Genomic DNA, 12526 nt, shown 5'->3' with positions numbered 1-12526 from the left:
AGGGTCCCGGGCAGGAGGGGACAGGACCGGTGTGGCGGGCGGCGGGGGCTGTCCAGGAGGCGGCGGGACTGGCCGGGCGGGATCACCTGGAGCTCAGCAAGCTGCCCCGGCCCGGGAGGAGGGTCCCCGGCCAGCCCCGCATGGCTCGGCCGCGCCACCGCTTCCCAAGGCTGCCGCAGCGGCGGGAGTGTGGCCGGGGCTGCGCGGAGGCGCCGGGAGCGGGAGCATCCCCGCATCGCCCGCCGCAGCCCCGCGGGGCCGCGGGCCGAGAGCTGCCGTCGCGCCCGGTGTCGGTGCGTGTGCCGCCCGCCTGCCCAGCGGAGGGGCACCCCCAGCCCCCTCGGCCCCGGCTCCGCGCCGCTTCTGCCCCCCGCCGGCGCAGAGCCCCGGCCCTCGGCCCGGCGGGAGCGGCCGCCCCAGGGCTGCCCCGCTGTCCCGCTCGCCGGTGCCGGTGCCTCACCTTGGCTTGCGCCGCCGTCGCCGTCCTCGCAGTCGGTCAGGTTGTTCAGCATGGCGCCGGTGTCGCGGCCGCTCGCTGCCGCCGGAGCTGGAGCGCTCGCTCCGCAGCAGCCGCGTCCCCGCGCCGCCCCCCGCGCCGGTGGGAGGGGGCTGCAGTGCGGAGGCGCCCGGGCTCACGGCTCACGGCTGCTGCCGGCGGAGCCCAGCCCGGCCGCCCGCTTCATCACGTATGCGGGAGGCATTGCCCCCGCCGCGGCGGGGAGGGAGGGGGGGGCGGCGGCGGGGGGGGCGCGGAGACGAGTGAGAGGAGCGGGGCCGCCTCCCGGCTGCGCCAGGCGTGGGGGGGAACTAGGGCAGCGCTGCGGGCCCGGCTGGCGCGGGCGGGACGGGACGGGACGGCCCCGCAACCGCATCGACCCCGCACACGCCCCAGCCCCGAACCCCGCCTCCAGCCCCCGCAGCCCGCACCGGTGCCCACACTTCGCACCGAGCCCGCAACCCGCCGCCAGCCCCCGCACCCCACGCCAGCTCCCGCAGCGGACCCCGGCGCAGCCCCGGGACCAGGCACACACTCAAGGTGTGCAGTGGGACAGAACCTGTGTCTGCGGGACCGACGCATCTCCGAAGGCGCCTGAGGCCCGGGGTCAGGGCAGCCCCTCCCTGGCCGGCCCCGGCAACACCCTACCCTGCAACCCGCAGGTCCCAGGTGGGGGTGGTTCCCGGGTGGGCAGCACCAGTCAGGCAGGGGACCCTCTCCAGGCAGTAAGGCCCCAGTCGGGGGCAAAGCCCTCTGTCCCAAGAGCAGGACCATCCAGGGCACCCGAGGAGGGGGAGGGACAGGCAGACCACCCCACAGCGGGGCCGGGGGAACAGAAGAGGCAGTAGACCCCTGCAGCATGGGGAACGCTGCCCACAGAGGGGAACAGGCTAGGTATGACCTCCCTTCATGCCCAGGGGGCCAGGGTCACATCCATAAAAACCTTCCTGGACTCACAGGTCCAAGGCTGGCCCTGGAGAAGGGCCAAGATGGGACTGAACCCTCCAGGTCCTGTGCTGCTTTTGAAGCCCCTAGCCCTCACAACCATCCCCTGCAGGACCAGGGGCACAGGCCACCCTCTGGCTGGGGCTGCTGAAGGACCTTGTGGGGCTGCTGAAGGACCTTGTGGGGCTGCTGAAGGACCTTGTGGGGCTGCTGAGGGACCTTGCAGGGCTGCTTGCAGCTCCCTGTTCTCTCATGCACTTAATCCAGGAGGATCCCCGAGCCGGAGCTGGCTGCAGCTCCCGGCGTCTCCTCCGGCGCGGTCTGAGATCATGACAGCCCGCTGGCCTCCGTTACTTCTTGACGGCTGTAATTAATTGTTTACTTTCTCCTGGTGCGGGGCCAGCTGCTCCGCAGCGCAGAGGCTCCCCGGCCTGACCTCGCGGGCGGGAGGGAGACCCAGACCCCTTGTCCCAGACCAGCAGGACATGCTGATCCCTGCCCTAAGGTTGCAGCCAGGACCCCCGGATCGGGTTTCCCTGGAGAGCTGCAGTGGCACAGCCCCAGCTCCTTGGCAAGTGGCACAGGATGGTGGCAGGGAGGGCGGGCAGCTCAGGGTGGGCACCCCCCCCACCCAGGAACCTGCGTGGCAGCCCCTGCATGGGGCTGCCCCGACCAGCTGCAGCAGCACCAGCCCCTCACCCCTGCACCCCTTGGCCCTGAGCAGGAGCCAGCGCTGGAGCAAGGGGCTTGCCCACTCTCAAGGGATGGGACTGGGAGGCAAGGGCTGCAGGAAGGATGCAGAAGGCAGAGCCACACTCACAGGTGGGTCTGGGGGGTTAGCAGAGCCTTCTCCCATGTGGAGACTGTGGCTGGGCAGAGGGGCAGTGGGCTGGGGTCCACCCCACGGTGAGTGCCAAGTGCCGGAGGGTGGTTTTTGCAGGAGGCCACAGCGCGTGGGCTCGGCACAAGAGGGATTTTCCTGCTAAAACAGATGGGGGGGAGGGAGCACGTGAAAGACCACTAATCCCCTAATCCCTGGATTATGGCTCCATTTCAGGGGTTGGGATTTGACGGCAGCACAGGGGGCTATGCTATCAAGACTGCATTGGCTTAGCCCATGCGCAGGGTGCCACCGGCATGGGGGGACAAACTGAGGGTGTCTCTGGGGCAGAGCAGACTGAGGGGGCTTGATCCCCAAGCAGAACACTGACCTAACCCTGGCCCAAATGCCCAAGGCTGGGTATGTGGTGCAGTGTGCTGGGAGCAGGGAGGTTTGGCACGGTTTGGGCATCACCCATGCCCTTGCATTGCCTGCAGCCCCACTGCGGGCAGCGCATGTGCATGGGAAAGGAGGAAAACAGACGTTTTTCCCTGGCCATGGAGGGGGGGATCAGCTGCAAGTGGCCCCTGAGCCTGAGTAGCAGGCAGGAGCCTGGCACTGGGCCAGGCAGAGCATCAGTGCCCCACTTAACTGCAAGAGGCTGCCCGGGAACGATGACGGAGAGAGGCATGACTCCTCCGCCAAGCCAAGGAGCATCCCTGCAAAGTGTCCTGTACCCCTGCAGAGCCTCCTGAGAATGCCCCAGACTCTGTCACAGAGAGCCTGGCTGTGGGGAACCATTCCCACAGATATTCCCAGGGTCAGCATTTCAGCCATCGGCCACACAGCCCTAGCCTGTCCTGTCACTGGCAGCGGTCAAACCTCCCAGGAGTGAGACACGTGCTGGAGGTGCTGGGAAACCTCCTGAGGGCAGGGAGCGGGCAGCTGGCAGCGTGCCACCCAGAAAATGGGGGCAGCCGTGCTGTGGAGATGCCGGTCAGCACGGCTGCACCACCTGCTGTGATCCCCGGGCACAGTCGGCAGCCTGCCCACCTGCATCCTGCCAGGATGGGACACCAAGGGCTCAAGGGTGTGAGGACAGGCAGAGGGCCTGGTTGAAAGAACAGCTGTGGCAGGAGAGACCCCAAGAGGACACAGAGGTGGGGAGAGCCTGGAGATGCAGCAGGGCAGGAGGGCGGTGATTCCCACAGCCAGCCAAAGGTCACGGCGGAGGGTTTGCATCACGGTGTGCCCCACACCGCTCTGTTCTGATGGCCCTGTGAGTCCAGGGGAACATGTCCTGCAGCACCTCAGCGGGATGGAGTGGTCTTGTTCATCCCCATCCAAACAGGTGAGGGCCCTGCCACCAGCGCTAGGGTGAAAACAGAGCCCGTAGGCAACGTGGGCACCAGCTGGGACCTGCCACCAGCTCCAGCAGTGGGACTGGACATGGAGGGGGGTAGTGTCCTGTGGGGCTGGGAGAGGAGCCACGGGAGGAGCTGCTTGGGGCCAAGAGCAGAAGGGCGGCAGTGGGACAGAGCGGGCAGGAGGCCATGGGGCAAGGCAGGAGCCGTGAGCTCCTGCGTCATGCGAGCCCAGCACCACGCGCAGCTGGCGCAGCATCCCCAGCTGCCCTTGCCCAGATGTCTTGCCGGCGGCAGGGCCGTGGCAGTGGGCGGACAGGCAGCCTGGAACAGGGATCAGCAGTGGAAGCGGCCTCCTCCTGCCAGGCCCTGCTCCCAGCGACACAGTTGAGGAGCCCCCAGGCAGCCCCGTGCCGGCTGCAGCACACTGGGGATGCCAGGCAGCCGCTGCCAAGCAAGGGCCAGAAGGCCCAGCGATGGCCAAGGAGCAGCTGCACAGCCACCCCCAGAAGGGTTGGGTGTGGTATCAGCTGATGTAGCTCTGGAGTGTCCCACATGCCGCCCCTCACCCAGCCCCACAGCCTGTGCAGGGACCCCCACCCTGGCACCCCACTGGAGCACTTGTGGTGGGTTCAGTGGCACAGAGAGGCCTTGGGAAGGTGCTGCAGGCAGCAGATGGGGTTTCAGCTGCTGCAGCCCCCCTGACAGCATACCACCCCCCCATATCATTGGCCCCTCCATGGCACAGCCCCTTGGTGCTTCTAATGACACCCCAAAGGCACCCAGTCTACCACAAACCTGACCTCAGTGGGTGAAACGGGAAGCCAAGAGCTGAGGGAGATGGGGGACCAGGGGAGCCTCCTTAGCAGTCCCCATCCCTCACATGCACCTCTCTGTGCCTTGTGCCTCGAATCAGGGCCCTGCCCCATCCCTGGCACCCTGGCCCCCCTTTATGCAGTGGCCGTGCATAAAGGTGCAGCCAGGGCTGGTGGGGTCCCCACTCTACCCAAGCTCCCCCAGGAGCTCACCTCCTGCCCAGAGCCAATCTCACATGGGTGCCCCACACAACCCTGTCCATCACCCAAGGCCCACGACCCCATGGCCCCATATCCCCCAGCTTAAAACCCCCTCAGCCCCGGGAGTCACGGAAGGGATGACACCGGGACCGGTTTCCATGGCAACGAGAGAGGCTCCTTAACGGGCTGGTTGCCATGGCTACTGCCGCCGAGTCCGGGTGCTCGGGACACGGAGAGGCTTCGCGGTGGTGATGCCCCGGTGCCCCGCCGGGATAGGGCGGTCGCCCCACGGCCCGCGCAGCGGGCACGGGGGGAGCAGCCCCGCGACCACCGCCCCGGGCGGGTGGGGGACCCAGTCTCGAGTTGGGTCCCAGGGGGAGCCCACCGATCCCCTGTCCCGCGGGGGCCTGGCTCGCCCCGCCCCCGCGGCGGGACCGGGTTCCCCCGGGGCGGCGGCACCGGCGGGGCCCGCGGGCGGGGCGGGGCGGGGCAGGGGCGGGGTCTGGCGGGACACACCCCCTACCGGAGCCGTCCCGTCCCGGTATCGCCCCCTGGCGGCGCCGGGACCCCGCGCAGCCCCGTCCGCCCCCGCCCGCACAGACCCCGCGCGCCACGTCCCGTCCCGACCGGACCCGACCACCCGGGCCCAGCCCCGGTCCCGGCCGTACCGCAACAGTGACCACGGGGCCCCCGTGGCTGCGCGCTGCCCGTACCCTGCCTGCCCCTGCCTGGCACCGGACTGTCCCTTCCCGCGGCCGTCCCTGCTCCGGGTCCGCACGGGACTGAGATTTCTCCCCAGCAGCACCAGCGCTACCGAGCAGGGCTGGCTCGGGGGGCGGCCCCGGGCCTCGCAAGGCGCCCTGAGCAGGGCACCAGCCCACGGACGGGCTGGGGGTCCACAGGCTGCCCCGAGAGTCCCAGCATCATCCCGGCACTGACAGCACGGCTGGCTGCAGCCCCCTGCCCGCGCCCGGACCCCCTAAAGTCCCGGGATTTCCGTTGCTCTGAGCCACCGACAGCCCCATGCGTGACACTAGGATGGGGCCAGGAAGCACTGAGTGCCCACCGAGGGCCGGGTCCCTCGTGGCACCACTGCTGTCCACAGCCCCCACCAGCCCCGCAGCTGCCAGCCCCATGCACCCTCTCCCACCCACCCTCAGGAGGCGGCACAAACGGCCCCGCACCGTGGAGCAACGTGGGGCATCACCTGGGGCAGCCTGGAGACTCCCTGCACACTGCCCAACCCCTCAGCACCCACCCTGCCACGGCCATGACCACCCCACGAGGTAGGGTGGGCCCTGGGCACCCCTAGCAGGGCCAGCCACCAGCTGTCCTCTGGGAGGGCACAAGGTCACAGCTCAGCCAGGGGGATGTGTCCCTTGCTCCCACTGTGGCCGCTCACCATGCCTACCCCATCTCCCCTCACCCCCACACCAGCAGACTGGCTGTCAAGCCAATGAGCTGTTCCTGGAGGGCCACAGAATTCAGCCTCAGCTCCAGCTCATCACTGTCCACTCTGACTCAACCCAGCCCACGGGCCAGGCCCAGCTGACCCAGACGCCACGGGGTGACAAATGGCCCTGCGTCCCCTTGCCACCGGGTCCAGCCCTACATAACCCACCCTGGTGGGATCCCACACCAGGGCCCCGTGGGCCAGAGCCCAGCGCCGGGGGCACAGCCCAGCCTGGGTGCTGTGGCGCCCATCCGGCTGCTCGCGCCTCCCACCCGCGCCCTTCGCCGAGGGTGCAAGGTCACAGCTCCAGCAGCACGGTGCTGCCGTCGGCCGGTTTTCTGGGATCGATACGGCTCTGGTGACAGCACGGCCCCACCGCCACGTCCCCTGAGCACGGCGAGGCGATGGCTGCTGGCTCCAGTGCCTGAGCCCATAGCAGCCTGGTGGCCACTGTGGGCTGGCCACAGCCTGCCCTCCCCACACCCTCGCCCTGGCCTGGCCACAGCCACCCTGCACCGTGGCTCCCTGGGGAGCAGTGTGGCCTTTTACCCACAGTCGACCCCCAGCTGTAACCCCGCTTCATCCCGCTGCCAGTCCCGCAGGAGCAAGGCCTCCTCACTCTGACAGCCCCCAGGACAGGGACAGAGCAGGGGAGGTCCCAGGGGAGCGGGGGTGACCCCGGGATATATCCCGGGATGAGGGGTCCTGCCCAGGCAGCCAAACCCCACTCCCCACTCTGCAACCCCCATCTCCCGTGTCCCAGAGCTCCACGCCATCCTCGTTCCGGGGGGTCTGCATCACCTCCGAGGGGCCCGACAGACCGATCGTCACTCCGCAGCCCCCCACGGTGTCCCGACGGCCCGGCCTTCCCCACGGACCCCTCCGCGGACCCTCCACACGGACTCTGCCCTGCCCCACAGACCCTCCCCGCGGACCCTGCCCTGCCCCGCAGACCCTACCCACGGACCCTCCCCGCGGACCCTGCCCTGCCCCTGGAGCCCCCCCGGCGCTCACCCCCGCCGCCGGTGACGGTGAAGCGCCCGCTCATGGCCCCGCCGCCGCCACAAGTGTCTCCGGCCGAGGCGGCCGCCGAGCGCGGCCCCGCCGGGCGCTGACCGGGGTCCTAGTGCCCGCGGCACCGCCCGCCGCGCCGCCCCCGCGGCCGCAGGGCTGGCTCCGGTCCCAGCGGATCGGCCCGGCCCCGTTCCGTTCGGCTCGGTTCCGCCCGGTTCTACCCGGTCCGACCCGGCCCGACTCGACGGGACGGGTCCGCTCCGCTCCGCCGCGCCCGGCCAGTCCCGCAGCCGCCGCAGAACTGGGGGTGCTTGGGACCGTGCCCCAACGGGACGGGAAGGGAAGGGACGGGACCGCGCTCTGCCCCCGCCCTGCCCGGAGACTCGGCCACTAATTACAGCTCATTACGGCCCTGGGGCTGCGGCCGCCCCACCCTGCCGCGGACCCGGGCACCCCGGGCATGGCCCCGGCCCTGGCCCCGCCGCCAGGCTCTGCGGCCGCGCAGACACAAGCCAGGGCCGGGGGGCTTCTGCGGGGCCAGCCCGCGGTGGGGTCCCGGCTACAGGGGGTAGTCCGGTCACACGTTGTGTCCCGGCCATACGCCGTGTCCCAGCCGGCGGCAACCGCCCGCTCCTCGTCGCCGTGCAAAGCTGGAGCGCAGGGGAGGGCAGCGGGGGCGGGATATGCGGAGCCACCGCCTGGGGGGCCTGAGAGGGGGCCGTGCCTGGCATAGGACTGGTGGCGGGTCGTGCTGGGACCAGCGGATATCCTCCCCGGTGGGACCCAGCGTCCCTGAGGGATCCACAGTCCTTTGCACAGGGGGACTTGGTGGCAACCCCCCACCCAATGCCCCCTTCCCCAGAGGTGCTGGCACACCCAAGCCCAGGGGAGGGCGATGCCCTCGGCAGGAGGAGCTTCTCTGCACCGTGGCTCCAGCCGCTGATGGAGCACTCGAGGCTGTGTCCAAAGAATTGTCTTTATTACAAATGGGCGGGTGGTTGGCAGAGCAGGCGGTTGGTGGAGTGGGCAGCGGGCAGGAGTGGTCAGACCCCCGTGTCCCGCCCCAGTGCGTCCCCAGGCGCCAGCTCCCAGTGGGGCTCAGCCCGACCTGGCACCGCTGGCTCAGGAAAAAGACAAATTTGTCTCAAATCCATTTGCGGTTTGCACCAGGCAAACGCCTCTGTGCTGTGGAGCCAGCGCTGGCAGGGGCGGCACGATGCCAGCTGTGGCAAGAGTCCTGCTCCCCGTCTGGGGCTCCCTGGACCGGGCAGCTCCCAAGAGGTGAACCCAGGACCCCCTGTCCCTTCCTGCCAGGGAGATGGTGAAGCCCCCTCCTCAGCTGGGGCTGCCCACAGCCATGAGACCCCCAGGGCTCAGCCTGTGAGATGGGAGCCCACGGGTTGGGTGTGGTGGGCAGGGAGCAGCGCTGGCTGAGCCAGCGGCTGGTTGGGCCCTCAGTGCTGGGGACACTGCAGGATGTCATACTTGACGTAGCCCACCCGGTCCACCTGGTAGCGCGGTGTCATCCTCCAGTAGAAGTCACCTCGGCAGAAGTGGTACTTGTCTGGGCAAGGGTGGGGGGCAGAGGGAATGGAGGGTCAGAGCGGGGCTGGCCATGCAGGGACCCATCCCAGTGGTTGCCCGAGCAGCAGAGGCACCTGGCACCCTGCACCTTGCTGCCCCACCTGCCAGCCCCACTGCAAGGACCCTCTGGAGCTGATGGCATGCCCTGCCCCAAGGCCATTCCCCACACACCCAAGCACTCTGAGTCCAGCACCAGGGCAATGCAATCCCTGCCCGCAGGAGGCTTGGGGCAGGCTGGGGGTGTCCACGTGGCACCCACCCACCAGGTTCCACTCACCTTGGTAGAGGAACACGTTGTGGGAGTCAAGGGGGACACCAGTGAAGACGTCGTCGATGGCACGGGGGTAGCCCTTATCCACCCTCTGGACCTTCACGTCCAGCCTGTGGGAGAGCAGAGCTGTGCTCAGGGCTGCCGGGAACCCCCCTCTCAGCCCCTTGCCAGGGGCACGGGCAGGCTCTGCTGGTCTCTGGTGCCTCTCACCTCCAGTAATTCTCCCCGCTGAAGAGCAGCACTTTGCCGCGGCCCCGCTGCAGGGCCCCCGAGATGCGGCCGGCTTCCTTCCCTATACCCAGCTTCTCGATCCCCCGGGGGCCCAGCACGCTCTTCCCAGAAAACACCCAGAACTGCCGACCTGCGGTGGGAGATAAGTGGAGGTATCAGCTGGCCCTGGGGGCACCCCTGCTGCTGGTGGCACAGGGGCCAAGAGTGGTGGGGGCAGAGCTCACCGGCGAAAAAGAAGACTCTCTTGGTGAGCAAGTCCTGGAAAACGGCATCAATGGTGGCTGGGAGGCCAGGCCAGGTGTCAGCAACAGAGAAGGCACCCTGGATGCCTGATTTCCAGAAGGATGAGTGGGTCCAGTATTTCCTGGTGGGGAAGGTTAGGCATCCTGATCAACCCAGTCTGGCACAGCCCAGTGTCCCCTCACACCCCCAGCACAGCCCCCTGCTCGCCCACATCCATTCATCACCCCAGCACTGGCCAGGGCAGGAGGCGCCAGGTGCTGCTGCTCACCCATCCTTGAAGAAGTACAGCTCCCCGTTGATCTCCGTGATAGCATCAAAGTTCCTCTCCATGCAGGCGTCCCGGCTGGGATCCACAGGAATGGGCCCAGCTGTGGGCTCCGGCGTCTCCTCCTCCTCCTCCTCAGTGGTGGAGGTGCTGCCAGCCTCTGTGGGGAGGGGCTGGGGCTCCTCTGTGGGCACTGGCTGGGGTTCCTGCGTGGGCAGGGGCTGGGGCTCCTCGGTGGGGGCAGGTGCAGTGGGCTCAGGGCCAGAGCCACGACCTGAGCGAATACAGGGGAGGGTGTGAGGCTGGGGCCAGCCTGGTGCTGTGGGCCCCACAGTGTGCCCAGCTGTGGCACAGCTGCTCACCGTAGAGGTACTGGATGCCCTGGACGTCATCGGGGTGCAGCTGGAAGTCCTGGATGTAACTGTACATGGGGTACATCAGAGCCTCACGCACGCTGGAGTGGTCCAGCCCCAGCGAGTGCCCGAACTCATGGGCAGCCACCAGGAAGATGCTGTAACCTGGGGGAAAGCACCGGCCTCAGTGCCCAGTGGGGCTCAATGGGACAGGGCATGGCACCCAGAGACCACGGGCCCCACAGTGAGTGCAGTGGACGGTGTGGGTCTGGGGGGAGCACAGGCATGGGGGACGGTACCTCTGTCAGGGCAGAAGCCCCACTTCTTGTCGGTGTCATAGTTGCTGGTGGTGGCACACCAGAGCTTGCCATCCTGCCGGCCCTGGCTGGTGCAGGAGCTGTAGGACTGCCCCAGGAAGGTAAAGGGGAAGACACACGGGTCCCCCTGGGAGTTGCCGCCGATCACCGCCGTGTCTGCAGTGCAGTGTCAGTGGGGCTGGCTGCGGCCACACTGACAGCCCTGCGATCCCCCATGTGCCCACCCTGCATGCCCTCCTCCCCCTCACACCCCGCTGGCACCTCGGTTGGGGCAGAAGCCGTATTTCTTGTCCTGGTCGAAGTTGGCGGTGGTGGCACACCAGCGGTAGCCGTCGGAGCGCCCGTCCGTGGTGCAGGCATCGTAGGAGGTGCCATCAAAGATGAAGGGGAAGACACAGGGGGCCCCATCACTGTTGCCACCGTTGGTGTAGAGGACTGTGGGGCAAGGGGGAGTGAGGAGGGCCCTGGGCACTGCGGGGCTGGGCAGGGGCCATGGTCAAACTGCTACTCACGCTCGCTGGGGCAGAAGCCGTATTTCTTGTCCCGGTCATAGTTGGCGGTGGTGGCACACCAGGGCAGCCCATCCTTGCGCCCCTCCGTGGTGCACCGGGAGTAGGACTGGCCCTCGAAGATGAAGGGGAAGTGGCATTCGGCACCGTTGGCATTCCCGTGACGGGTCTTCACCACTGCTCAGAGAGGGGCGGCTCAATGCCAGGCCTGGGGCTGGTGCCATCAGACCCCCCAACCCACCACACCCTGCCCTTACCTAAGCCGGTTCCCAGTGTCCAGAACTCGTCATCATCAAAGTGGGCATCACCCTGGATGCCCTTGCCCGGGGGAAAAGCATGGGCCAGGAGCCCGTCCTTGCCATCGAAGGGGTATCCATCCCCGTGCTCTGCAGGGAAAAGCACCCTCAGAGCTGGCCTTGCCAGAGGAGCCCCCACGCCCCCAGTGTGCACACAGACCCCCCAGCCCTGTCGGCACATGTGGGGGCAGAGGGACCCCCTGCAAGGAGATGTGAGACAAGGAAGGATGTCACCAGCCCCCTCCTCATTCCCTGCCTGCCCACGGGACATCACCTTGGCTGCCAAACATGATCATGATGTCTGCCTCGCCACTGTATATCTGGGTGAAGGTGAGGGGGGTCACATCGCTCCACACTTGGAACGCCCTCCTGAAGGCGTCATCGATCACGGCACGGTCCAGGTCGGGGGAGTAGTTTATCACCCTGCCAGGGATGCAGTGGATCAGTGCTGCCAGGTCTCCTCCTCATGCAGGAGTGACCCTGCTCTGGGCAGGGATGTGCCCCCACCCTGGGAGGGGACAGCAGCATTGGCATGGCTGGGCAAAGCAGCCACCACCACCCTCGGTGCGGGGCTCAGATGCTCTCCCAGACATCAGGGAGCAGATGCTGCCTCTGTACCAGCTTGGCCCCGGCAGCCCCAAGACCCAGCTGTGCCAGCAGCACCAAGCCCAGATGAGGATTGAACAGAGGCTGCTGCCCACCTGCTTCCTCAGGCTGTCTCCATCCCCCAGGGACCATCGCCCTGCAGGCAGAAGGGTTCATCTCCAGGGCAGACTCACCGGTACGTCAGGTCCATGTGGTCCCACTTGAGGTCCCCCTCAAAGGTGAGGAAGGTTCCCACGTCAGGGACACCACAGCGGGGAGCTCGCATGGCCTCCAGAGTGGCAGCATCCAGCTCCCCCGTCTCTTCCAGGCCCAGCTGCTTCTGCATCTTGCGCAGCGCCTTGCCCAGGGACACTTGCCTGTTGCCGGTCTTCGCCTCCGCCTCCGTGGTGTAGCCAAACTGCAGCAGGTAACGCTGGGGAGCAAAGGCAGCCCGAGGGTGAGCTCCAGCAGCCTCAGGCACCCATCCCAGCCTGGGCACCTCCCAGAGCTCAAGCAGGTAGACAGCTCTCAGGCTCTGCCTGCATCCCCTCGCTGCCACCCAGGGAACCCCTCGAGAGCCTGGGTGCTGGGAGGGGACCACGGGGCCACGCTCCCCTCACCTCCGCCAGCTGCAGATCCGGCAGGGTGCTGACCAGATCCCCCGGGAAGGTGACAACTGCCTGCGGCCTGCCCTGGAGAGGGGCTGCACAGCAGGAGACAGCCAGCAGCCCCACGGCAAGCGGGGCCAGGAGGAGGAGTGCCAT

General features: G+C 68.1%; 2 protein-coding genes across 3 annotated transcripts in view; both read right to left on the bottom strand.

Annotated features, from left to right (window-relative positions):
• The window catches only part of SLC12A5 (solute carrier family 12 member 5), a 29216-nt gene extending 22006 nt beyond the window's left edge, over positions 1–7210 (bottom strand). The window contains exon 1 of one of the 2 annotated variants that reach the window (XM_027894986.1): positions 7109–7210. In XM_027894986.1, coding sequence (XP_027750787.1) covers positions 7109–7142 — 34 coding nt within the window. In that variant the 5' untranslated portion in view covers positions 7143–7210. Of the gene's footprint in view, positions 1–460; positions 699–7108 lie in introns of those variants that run through there. The other variant, XM_027894985.1, reaches the window with a different exon arrangement.
• Positions 7211–8068: 858 nt separating this feature from the next.
• Positions 8069–12526, bottom strand: MMP9 (matrix metallopeptidase 9). Its single transcript, XM_027895056.1, has 13 exons — positions 12383–12526; positions 11957–12195; positions 11452–11600; positions 11139–11267; positions 10885–11058; positions 10634–10807; positions 10355–10528; positions 10065–10220; positions 9706–9976; positions 9419–9558; positions 9174–9324; positions 8970–9073; positions 8069–8672 (listed from the first exon to the last, which is right to left on the bottom strand). The coding sequence occupies exons 1-13, from the start codon at positions 12524–12526 to the stop codon at positions 8563–8565; spliced, it is 2115 nt and encodes a 704-aa protein (XP_027750857.1). The 3' UTR covers positions 8069–8562.

Source organism: Empidonax traillii, unplaced genomic scaffold (assembly GCF_003031625.1).
Source record: "Empidonax traillii isolate 1590-97213 ecotype Southwest subspecies unplaced genomic scaffold, ASM303162v1 scaffold448:size1359114, whole genome shotgun sequence".
Lineage (NCBI taxonomy): Eukaryota > Metazoa > Chordata > Aves > Passeriformes > Tyrannidae > Empidonax > Empidonax traillii.
This window is presented reverse-complemented; position numbering and strand designations above follow the sequence as displayed.